Source organism: Monodon monoceros, unplaced genomic scaffold (genome assembly GCF_005190385.1).
Source record: "Monodon monoceros isolate NGI ecotype Baffin Bay Population unplaced genomic scaffold, NGI_Narwhal_1 Super_Scaffold_11, whole genome shotgun sequence".
NCBI lineage: Eukaryota > Metazoa > Chordata > Mammalia > Artiodactyla > Monodontidae > Monodon > Monodon monoceros.
This window is the reverse complement of record NW_021703767.1, coordinates 47,922,601-47,935,052: the sequence shown is the minus strand read 5'-3', so window position 1 is coordinate 47,935,052 and position 12,452 is coordinate 47,922,601. Positions and strand designations below refer to the sequence as shown.

The 12,452-nt window shown below is 39.5% G+C and overlaps 1 protein-coding gene across 3 annotated transcripts in view; it reads right to left on the bottom strand.

Annotated features, from left to right (window-relative positions):
* Positions 1-12,452, bottom strand: part of TMEM45A (transmembrane protein 45A) — a 102,568-nt gene that overhangs the window by 36,792 nt on the left and 53,324 nt on the right. For 2 of the 3 annotated variants that reach the window (XM_029214873.1, XM_029214875.1), the window contains exons 2-3: positions 1,436-1,627; positions 65-277 (exon numbers count right to left, since the gene is read on the bottom strand). In XM_029214873.1, coding sequence (XP_029070706.1) covers positions 65-277; positions 1,436-1,625 — 403 coding nt within the window. In that variant the 5' untranslated portion in view covers positions 1,626-1,627. Of the gene's footprint in view, positions 1-64; positions 278-1,435; positions 1,630-12,452 lie in introns of those variants that run through there. The other variant, XM_029214874.1, reaches the window with a different exon arrangement.

The window sequence follows — 12,452 nt, the reverse complement described above, 5'->3', positions numbered from 1 at the left end:
TATTGTAAAGGGCTAGATAAATGTCCAATAATAGTGAAAGGTATATGAAAATACTCATACTTACCCTCCACAAATAAGGCATTTGCTAACATTAACTTGGTAAAGGAGGCAGGAAGTGACCTGATGGTGGAACATAAGATGTTTGTCACACCCAGCAGCCCAAAGAAGAAGTACATGGTAAAATGATGCCAGCCCAGGAGTTGGACCCACTGGCCCTCTTTGTAGTCATATAAGGTCAGGTGCGGTCCTCCAGGAATAAACTGTTCTCCAAGCATGCCTACGGAGGGACATATCACACTTTAAGCAATCTTTCCGTAACTTTATTGAGAAAGCAGGAAGATGCAGAAGGATCAGCCTACTGCTTACTCCAATATAGTGTCCTTTTATGACATTGATTCATCTTTCGGGGCTGTTCCCTAACAGCTGAGCACTGGTTCTTTAGGCTGGTTTTAGAGCATCAAATACTGGTTTGGATAATCACTGTTAGTCAAAGATAGCCAATTTAGTCAAACAGCTATTTCAGATCTTCAAAGCTAATGATCTTATTTCCACTGAGTTCCCTGATCAGTTCCACTGACGGACTTAGTTCCTATTTTAATTTAATGACTAGATAAATCCTGAGTAATTTTGGATTTAGATTTGTGAGATTAGTTCTATGGCATCTGATTACTTCCTTCTTACACACTATGTCTTTGGGTAGGGAGTTGTGCTTGGTTCAGGATTAAAATGCTAGAGTTCAGCTTCTCCCCAATTAAGGATAACTGAGAAAGCACAGACAGATACAGCATAGAGTCCAGTCAGTTACACAAACATTTAAGCTTTCTTGAAGATGCTGCTTTATTTATTAATCTATAGAATTTGGCAACGAAATTCCTCTCTTTAAAACTTTAAAAACACAGAACATTTTTACAGAATCATAGAGCCAATGGAAAGGCCTTACAATCATCTGGCCCAACCTCCCTCTCTAATTTAGTAATCACACAAAGAGGATGAGCACAGGAGATAAGTTTTCTTCAGCCTGACCGTCTGGACAGCCTATCGGCAATGATTTATTATTGAAGCCTTCCCATAATCATTTGATTATTTTGGTGTCATTTTGAAAAATGGTTTCTGATAGAGTTTACTCTTTCAGGCATCAGAATAATTGATATAAAATTATTTTGAAGGCTCCAACTAATTCTATAAAGGAAATTCACCTTGAATGGGCAGGCAAGTTAATTGCTATGACTAACTCATTAGGGAATAGCCCTTTGTATAAACATGAAGTATCACCTTCTAGTAAATTATATCAGATGGAAATTACAATTATAATATGTATTTGGGTGTTTTTGAATAAAAATTTTATTTTAGCAATTTCTTGTTTTGATATTGAATCTTCTCTTTGCATGTGAAAATACCCCAAAAAGCAGACAGAACACAGAAAAGGGTCACTCACCAGTTAAAGCCATTCCAGCTATTATGATTCCCTCCAAAATTTCTACTCGATGGAATAATACTTTGGAATCAAGGTAGGAAGTCCTCTTGTGCTTTTTGAAGGCATATTTCAGAATGCACTTTGTTGTCCACCAAATCCCCAAGATAAAGAAGAAGGTTCCAGGGAGAGCATGGCCTTTGAAATTCCCCATGACTACCAAAATAAGAACATATAGAAGATGAAGACATTTCATTTCCAGAATGTGGCCAAAACATCGCTTATTCCTGTAAAGTACACTATCTTCTAATGATGATGGATACACCTCTGAGTCAGAGGATCCAGTATCACTGTCGACAGTGGTAGATCCATTACAATATCAACAATACCAAAAAGAGGAAAAATCCACATTCGTTGAACACTTACCTTGTTCTAGGCACTGTGTCAAGTGTTTTACATGTGATCTCTAATCTAATTTTCACAACATACCCATGAATGAGGGGCTAAGTCACATTTTCAATTGGGATTCAGGTTTAGAGAAGTGAAATGACTTACCTAAATCTCACAACTATTTTTGAAACGTTTCATTGTTTTTAACAGGGGGCTCAAAAGATCTATTAAAAATGATAGTGTGTACTCAACGAACACTTACACTTTAAGCATATTTGAAAGAAAGTAACAGGAAAGTTTTACCTTTATGCTTAAAACTTGAAATGATATGAAATTGCCTACAAAAAATTTTAAGCAGGTAATTTCAAAGTATCAAGCATCAAGTGTGTGGAAGAGACCATTAGGGCTCATCAAGTATTTGTATACTCTTCCATGCACTTTTCCCAGCCCCTTCTCCATTTGAGTCAGAACCACGCTTCTAGTTCTGGCCAATGGACTGTGGCATTTGTCACTTCCAGGCTGAGTCAGTTAAGAGACTATATGGCTCCTTTAACTCTCTTTTCCCATGCTTTGGCAACCTTGGCATGGCATATCGGCAACATAGAAGACAGTCAACCAGCCTGCATCAGATTTTTGCAAGAAGCAACCCTTTATTGTGTTAAGTCATTAAAATGTTGAGGTTTAACAGCTTAACCCAGCCTATCCAGAGGGATACCAAGCCAAATCAATTTGTAAATTCTGTTTACACTATTGCTACATGATCGAGCAATAAAAAACAGAAATATCTTCCTTCTTTTTTGGTCAGTGCTATAGAAAACCAGTTTTGAATTATATGAGTTTTGAATTATGTGAGCAGCCCTTTCTTCAAACATATTGTACCATCTACAGAATAACGAAAAGAGAGTTCAGAATCATCCCTGTGGATCAGAGTAGGCCAGATGCAGGAGAACTCATGAAAGGGGATTTCAGGGTTCCCCCTGGCCCAGAAGAGTTCTTTATCTCCTTGGGTGGGTACTGGACCTCTCAGTTTGGGGCAGATCCCTCTGAGTTACTTCCATATCCCTCTGACACAACTGTGAAGTTTCAAGGGGGAACTATGAAGCTGACTCAAACACTAGAAGTCTGTTAAATCTCCAATTGAGACTCCAAATGGACATTTCAGCACACCCCTGAATCATCCATACCATCAAGAGACTCTGACTCAATGTATCACACAGTGCTAAGAGCAGCTTCTTATCCTAACTCTGACTCTGTTAGACGTATGGTTTGGACTATGTCCCTTAAGCTCTCTGAGCCTTGGCTCTTAATTAATAAAGAAAGAGGTGGCCTAGATGACACCTGGAGTTCCTTCCTGCTCTAACAGATTCTGTGATTCATTATCCTAACCATCTTTATCATAGTGTTACTGAGTCCTCTTATTTGTCTTGGCTTAGACAACCACGTGAAATTGAAAAATGCTTCTACATGGGATTGAAAAGTACATCTCGACTGTAAATTTTTTGAACTTTTCTGGAAAAGAATTTGATACGTTCTAAGGAACCTTAAAAATTTTACATTCCTTGGTACAGGAAATCCACTTCCAGGACTTTATCCTAAAGGTCTAACCAGAAATACAGGCACCAAATTAGAAACAATATATATGTCTAAAATTAGGAGATAGGGGATATATTTAGTAAAAATCAAAAATAAAAAGAATAGGATTTTTTAAAAACTGAGGAGAGGGGACGTTGGATTCAGGTTGACTAGATCTGAATCCCAACTTTACCATTTACCAGCTACATGACTTTGGGAAAGTTATTTAACCTCTCATGCCTTAGTTTCCTCTTCTGTAAAATGAGACAAATTTAAAGTTAAAATGAGTTATTCCAAAGCAAATAACCCACAGTATTATTAAACAAGCTCATGCTATCCTCAACCCATCTCAAACTATGAAAGTAAAACAAGAGTAAAACCAGATGAGCAATTCTACTTGGATACCAATTGCAGAAAAGCAAGAAGCACCTATACAATTCACTTAGCAATCATTTGTGTGCTGCCTATAACATTTCTCCTGCTGTTGTCTTAGAGTGTTACTAGAATCTTCAGGGGTTATTTAACTCCTTGACTGCAGTTAAAGAATAAGCTCCTTGGGCTTCCCTGGTGGCGCAGTGGTTGAGACTCCGCCTGCCGATGCAGGGGACATGGGTTCGTGCCCCAGTACAGGAGGATCCCACGTGCTGCAGAGCGACTGGGCCCGTGAGCCATGGCCGCTGAGCCTGCGCGTCCGGAGCCTGTGCTCCACAATGGGAGAGGCCACAACAGTGAGAGGCCTGCGTACCGCAAAAAAAAAAAAAAAAAAAAAAAGCTCCTTGAAAGCAGAAACCATAAATCTATTCTTCTATTCCCCGCTGAACCTATATAGTGCCTTATACACTGTGAAGTTCTAACGTAACAAGAGTAACTAAGCCCTTCTTATAACACAAGATCAGATATTTATACAACACCTCCATTGAACTAATCAACTACCCATCCATTACCAGAAAATAATTTTTCCTCCAGTTACCACCATTCACCCACTTGCCCAAACCCAAAATGTGAAAGTCATCCTAAAGTCCACCTATGTCCCTGAAAACTAATTGGTTATTGATACTTACTGCCTCTGCTTCCTTATGTCAACCCTCTCCTGCCCCAAACTTGGCTGACTTCCCCTAGCCTCTTCAGTTTTATCTGCTTGGGGAAATCCTCCCTGATGTCCCAGATAGGAGAGGACCGCTCTCATACCTTCTCAAAGCACCCAGTTCTTACTTCAATGAATTCTTTGTGTGATTAGTTACTGGAAGTCCGCCTTCTCCATTAGCCTGTGAAATTTCACTATATTGTGAAAGCCTGTGAAGCAGGTACTTGAGGTTTCTCAGAGGTTAGGAGCCTGGTCCTGTTTTTTGTTTGTTTGTTTGTTTGTTTTTTAAGGCTTCTGGTATATGAAAAAAAGGAAGAAAATTCCAAAACAGAGTTACCAAAACTGTGCTTGCTTTTAAATGTTTACTTTTACCTAATAAATACTTTGAACACACACGTGAAACATATTACCTGTCTTGGAGATAACATGAAAATTTCTGAATTGTGCAGCTCTAGGCCAAATCCACCTCTATGACCAGTTAACAGGTTCCTGCTGCCCCAAAGGCTGAATGGACCAATATATCTCAACACAGCCCATTGGGATGTGATACGGAGGCAATGGGGAATAGTTGAAAGATTCTGAGATGAGCAGAGTGGGATAAGAAATGACTCCTCGGGCTTCCCTGGTGGTGCAGTGGTTAAGAATCTGCCTGCCAGTGCAGGGGACACGGGTTTGAGCCCTGGTCTGGGAGGATGCCACATGCCATGGAGCAGCTAAGCCCATGCACCACAACTGCTGAGCCTGCGCTCTAGAGCCCGTGCTCTGCAACAAGAGAAGCCACTGCAATGAGAGGCCCATGCACTGCAACAAATAAAAGTAAATAAATTTTTTTTAAAAAAAGAAATGACTCCTTGTTCTTATATCAGTTATAGAACTTCTGTATCTTTAGCCTTTTAATCTGAAACACTCTGATGCTTCCAATCTTTCTCTGTTTAAAAGACCCAAACAAAATGAAGTCAAAGCAGCTTGTTGTATTTGCCTGGCTAAGGGACCAAGCAGACCCAGTTGCTCCTGGCAACAAAATGGCATTCACTTGATTTCACTTCCACTGTGGAGAGAAAAAAATCACTCAAATCCTCAAACATCACTTCACTCAACTTCTAGAACACCACTCTCTGTATATTTGTCTTTTGTTACCTGTTTTTCTATTGCCTACGGGTACAACTCACTGCTTATGAAAAAATAGTAGTCCAGAGTTTAATTAGATCTCAATCAAAAAAGCAGACACATTGCCCTTGGAAGGAGAACACAGGGCTTTCCTCTTCCACAAAGCAGAACATACCTGCCAGACAGCTAGCAGAAACCCGAGGGAAGATCACCAGGATAGCAAACCGAAAGGTCCTTCCTCAACATCCTCCCTGCTTAATCGCACCATTTGTAATCTCGTGGGGAAAGAGGTTCAGGCAGGCCTAAAATGGTGGGCTTCAAGATTCAATCACTGGCTTCCAGCTGCCATTCATCCTAAAAATGTTTATTCCTCCCCATCTAAAAAAACCCTCTGCTCCTAATGACACCAACCATCACCCTCTGGGCTAAGACAAGAAGCAACTCCTAAAACCCTCATTGGCTCCTTTTTTCTGACCACTGCCATATACACACACTCACTCACCACCCAAAAATATTTTTAAACTCTAGCACTTGGGGATAATATTGGGCAAATCTCAAGATCTAAATCAGGTGTTAGGTGTTAATTCCCATTAACCAAAGCCACTTAAACCAAAAACCAGACCTGTGTACAGAAAGAGGAGAGAACTCAAAATAGCCCAGAGAAAGAAATCCTACAATTTACTTGGAATCTCAACCAAATATCTAACTTCAATATAAAATGAATACCATGGAGAAAAACTTAAACTAAAAATTCGTCTTGAGCCAGTACCAAAATAAAGTATCCCTAAATCTTAATTGGTGACTCATATTTCAAGACATTTATATATTCCAATACATTAAACAAATTAGAGCTATTTCTTGAGCTCACTTTACCATTTGCCTTAATTCTCAAAGCAAAGTGTATACAAGCATATATAGCTTTAAATTTTTTTGATTCTCCATCATTCCATACCAGTTCTTTCTCTCCAAAATTTCAACTGTTTTGAAAGACTATTCTTAGTTAAATTATCCTTACCGTCACACTTTCCTCAGTGTCAAGTCAAATGCAATTCTCTTCTCCCAGAAGAGAATTTACAATCGTTCCAGTCTCAAGAAGGAAAAGTAGATACCGACTGGTCTAAATCTAAAACTGCCCACTCTTCCTCCTTGGAGACTTAACCTATGTGCTCATATCTTTCCAGCTTGAACTTGAGCAAATAAGTCTTCAGAATGTCACAATGCCTGCATAAATGTGAATCTAAGGACCACCCCCTTTTGAACATCCTAACTTCCAGTCCAAATGTTGTGCCGTAAAGTACTTCCCGAGACTCACCTTGACATCTCACCCACATGACCACAGTCATGTCCCACCTGCTGTGAAAACAAAAGCCAATGGAGCATGTCTGATCTTTGCTACCTCTCTTCCAGGCCATCAAGATGGATAGACGACAAAGGGAATGGTTACGGCAGCAGTAACATAATAAAGCATCATTGATAAGATAAACCATTTTGTAACATACAGTGCCTCAAGCAAGGTACTAAGGTTGAAGTCATTGCCAAAATCAAAGTTATAGGAATAAGAAAAGATGATTGAAAAAAATGCTTTAGGTCAACAGTGAAGCTCACTTGCCCTCAAGGAATACACAATCTGATAGAGAGAAAAGTGAATAAATAAGTTAGAAAAAATTATTCTAAACCAACGTGAGGCTTGCACAAAGTGAAATGTGAGCAAGAAAGAAACAACAGTCTAACTCTAACCTGGAGAGCAAGCAGCTGTTACCTTATCTGCATTCAAGTCTTATTTCCCCCCTCAATGTAAACTCTTGGTGAACAAGGGCCATATCCCCTATAATATTTCACACCTAGTAAGCACTCAATAAATAGCTAATAAATGATGAGCTCCTGCCTGGGACCCCACCTCCCTGAAACCCTGGCCTCGGTGGCAACCAGGATCAGAAATAGGTGGAGAGGGCTTCCCTGGTGGCGCAGTGGTTGAGAATCTGCCTGCCAATGCAGGCGACACGGGTTCGAGCCCTGGTCTGGGAAGATCCCACATGCCGCAGAGCAACTAGGCCCATGAGCCACAACTACTGAGCCTTCGCGTCTGGAGCTTGTGCTCCACAACAAGAGAGGCTGTGACAGTGAGAGGCCCGCGCACTGCGATGAAGAGTGGCCCCCGCTCGCCACAACTAGAGAAAGCCCTCACACAGAAACAAAGACCCAACACAGCCAAAAATAAATAAAGAAAGAAGCTTTCATTTTAAAAAAAAAAGAAAGAAAAGAAATAGCTGGAGAGGCTAATTAAATGCAGATTCCTGGGCTCATTCATATCTACTAAATCAATCGGCAGGGGGAGGCCCAGTATTTATTTTTATTATTTACTATTTTATTTTTGGCTGTGTTGGGTCTTTGTTGCTGCGTGCAGGCTTTCTCTAGTTTCGGCAAGCAGGGGCTACTCTTCGCTGAGGTGCGCGGGCTTCTCATTGCGGTGGCTTCTCTTGTTGTGGAGCACGGGCTCCAGGCGCACGGGTTTCAGTAGTGGTGGCACACGGGCTCTAGAGCACAGGCTCAGTAGTTGTGGCGCACAGGCTTACTTGCTCCGCGGCATGTGGGATCTTCCCGGACCAGGGCTCGAACCCGTGTCTCCTCCATTGGCAGGCAGATTCGTAATCACTGCGCCACCAGGGAAGCCCCAGAAGTCTGCATTTTTAACAAGAACTCACAAGTTATTTTTTATGTATTCTTGAGTTTTGAGAGCCAAAGGCTTAGAGTATGTGGAGACAAGCAAAGGGGCACTAAGACGCTCAGGTTTAAATGTGGCCTCCTCATAGATAAGGGCAGAGACTAGAAAAGATTTCTGAATAGTCCCATCAAATAGTCTTCATCAAGTACATTTGAGGAGGTTAAACACTACAGGGAAAGGGTTCCTCCTTCTGTGACTGTCTATCATTGAGTTCTTAGCACATGTAAAGGAGGTAAAGCTTTGCCCGTAGCAAGGCTATTTATTTACTACTACTGTAGTCAAAGTCAGAATGCACAGGGCTGCCAATAAAGAAGAAAGCTGGCCTGAGTAGCCTGCAATGACTTCATCTGACAAAGGTCTAGTCATCTGTCAAAAATTAAAACTTTTATATGCAACTGGCAAAGAAGCACAGGAAAAGATGTTCAATATCATTATTCATTTGAGAAATGCTAATTAAAATAACAAATACCAATACATATCCACTAGAACAGCCAAAGTTTAAAAGACAATATCACATGTTGGCAAGAATGTGGACAACTGGACCTCATACAATGCAGGTGGGAACACAAAATGGTACAGCCCCATTGGAAAGCAGTTTGTAACTTTTTTTTTACATCTTTATTGGAGTATAATTGCTTTATAATGGTGTGTTAGTTTCTGCTTCATAACAAAGTGAATCAGATATACACATACATATGTTCCCATATCTCTTCCCTCTTCCGTCTCCCTCCCTCCCACACTCCCTAACCCACCCCTCCAGGCGGTCACAAAGCACCGAGCTGATATCCCTGTGCTATGCAGCTCCTTCCCACTAGCTATCTACCTTACGTTTGGTAGTATATATATGTCCATGCCTCTCTCTCGCTTTGTCACAGCTTACCCTTCACCCTCCCCACATCCTCAAGTCCATTCTCTAGTAGGTCTGTGTCTTTATTCCTGTCTTACCCCTGGGTTCTTCATGATATTTTTTTTCTTCTTAAATTCCATATATATGTGTTAGCATACAGTATTTGTCTTTTTCTCTCTGACTTACTTCACTCTGTATGACAGACTCTAGGTCTATCCACCTCATTACAAATAGCTCAATCTCCTTTCTTTTTATGGCTGAGTAATATTCCATTGTATATATGTGCCACATCTTCTTTATCCATTCATCCAATGATGACACTTAGGTTGTTTCCATCTCCGGGCTATTGTAAATAGAGCTGCAATGGATATTTTGGTACATGACACTTTTTGAATTATGGTTTTCTCAGGGTATATGCCCAGTAGTGGGATTGCTGGGTCATATGGTAGTTCTATTTGTAGTTTTTTAAGGAACCTCCATACTGTTCTCCATAGTGGCTGTACCAATTCACATTCCCATCAGCAGTGCAAGAGTGTATCCTTTTCTCCACACCCTCTCCAGCATTTACTGTTTCTAGATTTTTTGATGATGGCCATTCTGACTGGTGTGAGATGATATCTCATTGTAGTTTTGATTTGCATTTCTCTAATGATTAATGATGTGAGCATTCTCTCATGTGTTTGTTGGCAGTCTGTATATCTTCTTTGGAGAAATGTCTATTTACGAATTCTGCCCATTTTTGGATTGGGTTGTTTGTTTTATTGTTATTGAGCTGCATGAGCTGCTTGTAAATTTTGGAGATTAATCCTTTTTCAGTTACTTCATTTGCAAATATTTTCTCCCATTCTGAGGGCTGTCTTTTGGTCTTGTTTATGGTTTCCTTTGCTGTGCAAAAGCTTTGAAGTTTCATTAGGTCCCATTTGTTTATTTTTGTTTTTATTTCCATTTCTCTAGGAGGTGGGTCAAAAAGGATCTTGCTGTGATTTATGTCATAGAGTGTCCTGCCTATGTTTTCCTCTAAGAGTTTCAAAGTTTCTGGTCTTACATTTAGGTCTTTAATCCATTTTGAGCTTATTTTTGTGTATGGTGTTAGGGAGTGATCTAATCTCATACTTTTACATGTACCTGTCCAGTTTTCCCAGCACCACTTATTGAAGAGGCTGTCCTTTCTCCACTGTACATTCCTGCCTCCTTTATCAAAGATAAGGTGACCATATGTGCCTGGGTTTATCTCTGGGCTTTCTATCCTGTTCCATTGATCTATCTTTCTGTTTTTGTGCCAGTACCATACTGTCTTGATTACTGTAGCTTTGTAGTATAGTATGAAGTCAGGGAGCCTGATACCTCCAGCTCCATTTTTTGTTCTCAAGATTGCTTTGGCTATTCGGGGTCTTTTGTGTTTCCATACAAATTGTGAAATTTTTTGTTCTGGTTCTGTTAAAAATGCCAGTGGTAGTTTGATAAGGATTGCATTGAATCTGTAGATTGCTTTGGGTAGTAGAGTCATTTTCACAATGTTGATTCTTCCAATCCAAGAACATGGTATATCTCCCCATCTATTTGTATCATCTTTAATTTCTTTCATCAGTGTCTTATAATTTTCTGCATACAGGTCTTTTGTCTCCTTAGGTAGGTTTATTCCTAGATTATTTATTCGTTTTGTTGCAGTGGTAAATGGGAGTGTTTTCTTGATTTCACTTTCAGATTCTTCATCATTAGTGTATAGGAATGCCAGAGATTTCTGTGCATTAATTTTGTATCCTGCTACTTTACCAAATTCATTGATTAGCTCTCGTAGTTTTCTGGTAGCATATTTAGGATTCTCTATGTATAGTATCATGTCATCTGCAAACAGTGACAGCTTTACTTCTTCTTTTCTGATTTGGATTCCTTTCATTTCTTTTTCGTCTCTGATTGCTGTGGCTAAAACTTCCAAAACTATGTTGAAGAAGAGTGGTGACAGTAGGCAACCTTGTCTTGTTCCGGACCTTAGTGGAAATGCTTTCAGTTTTTCACCATTGAGGACAATGCTGGCTGTGGGTTTGTCATATATGGCCTTTATTATGTTGAGGAAAGTTCCCTCTATGCCTACTTTCTGCAGGGTTTTTATCATAAATGGGTGTTGAATTTTGTCAAAAGCTTTCTGTGCATCTATTGAGATGATCATATGGTTTTTATCCTTCAATTTGTTAATATGGTTTATCACATTGATTGCTTTGCACATACTGAGGAATCCTTGCATTCCTGGAATAAACCCCACTTTATCATGGTGTACAATCCTTTTAATGTGCTGTTGGATTCTGTTTGCTAGCATTTTGTTGAGGATTTTTGCATCTATGTTCATCAGTGATATTGGCCTGTAGTTTTCTTTCCTTGTGACATCCTTGTCTGGTTTTGGTATCAGGGTGATGGTGGCCTCGTAGAATGAGTTTGGGAGTGTTCCTCCCTCTGCTATATTTTGGAAGAGTTTTAGAAGGATAGGTGTTAGCCATTCTCTAAATGTTTGATAGAATTCGCCTGTGAAGCCATCTGGTCCTGGGCTTTTGTTTGATGGAAGATTTTTAATCACAGTTTCAATTTCAGTGCATGTGATTGGTCCATTCATATTTTCTATTTCTTCCTGATTCAGTCTTGGCAGGTGGTGCATTTCTAAGAATTTGTCCATTTCTTCCAGGTTGTCCATTTTATTGGCATAGAGTTGCTTGTAGTAATCTCTCATGATCTTTTGTATTTCTGCAGTGTCAGTTGTTACTTCTCCTTTTTCATTTCTAATTCTATTGATTTGAGTCTTATCCCTTTTTTTCTTGATGAGTCTGGCTAATGGTTTATCAATTTTGTTTATCTTCTCAAAGAACCAGCTTTTAATTTTATTGATCTTTGCTATCATTTCCATCATTTCTTTTTCATTTATTTCTGATCTGATATTTATGATTTCTTTCCTTCTGCTAACTTTGGGGATTTTTTGATCTTCTTTCTCTAATTGCTTTAGGTGCAAGGTTAGGTTGTTTATTCGAGATGTTTCCTGTTTCTTAAGGTAGGATTGTATTACTATAAACTTTCCTCTTAGAACTGCTTTTGCTGCATCCCATAGGTTTTGGGTCATTGTGTCTCCATTGTCACTTGTTTCTAGGTATTTTTTATTTCCTCTTTGATATATTAAGTGATCACTTCGTTATTAAGTAGTGTATTGTGTTTGTATTTTTTACAGATCTTTTCCTGTAATTGATATCTAGTCTCATAGCGTTGTGGTCGGAAAAGATACTTGATACAATTTCAATTTTCTTAAATTTACCAAGGCTTGATTTGTGACCCAAGATAT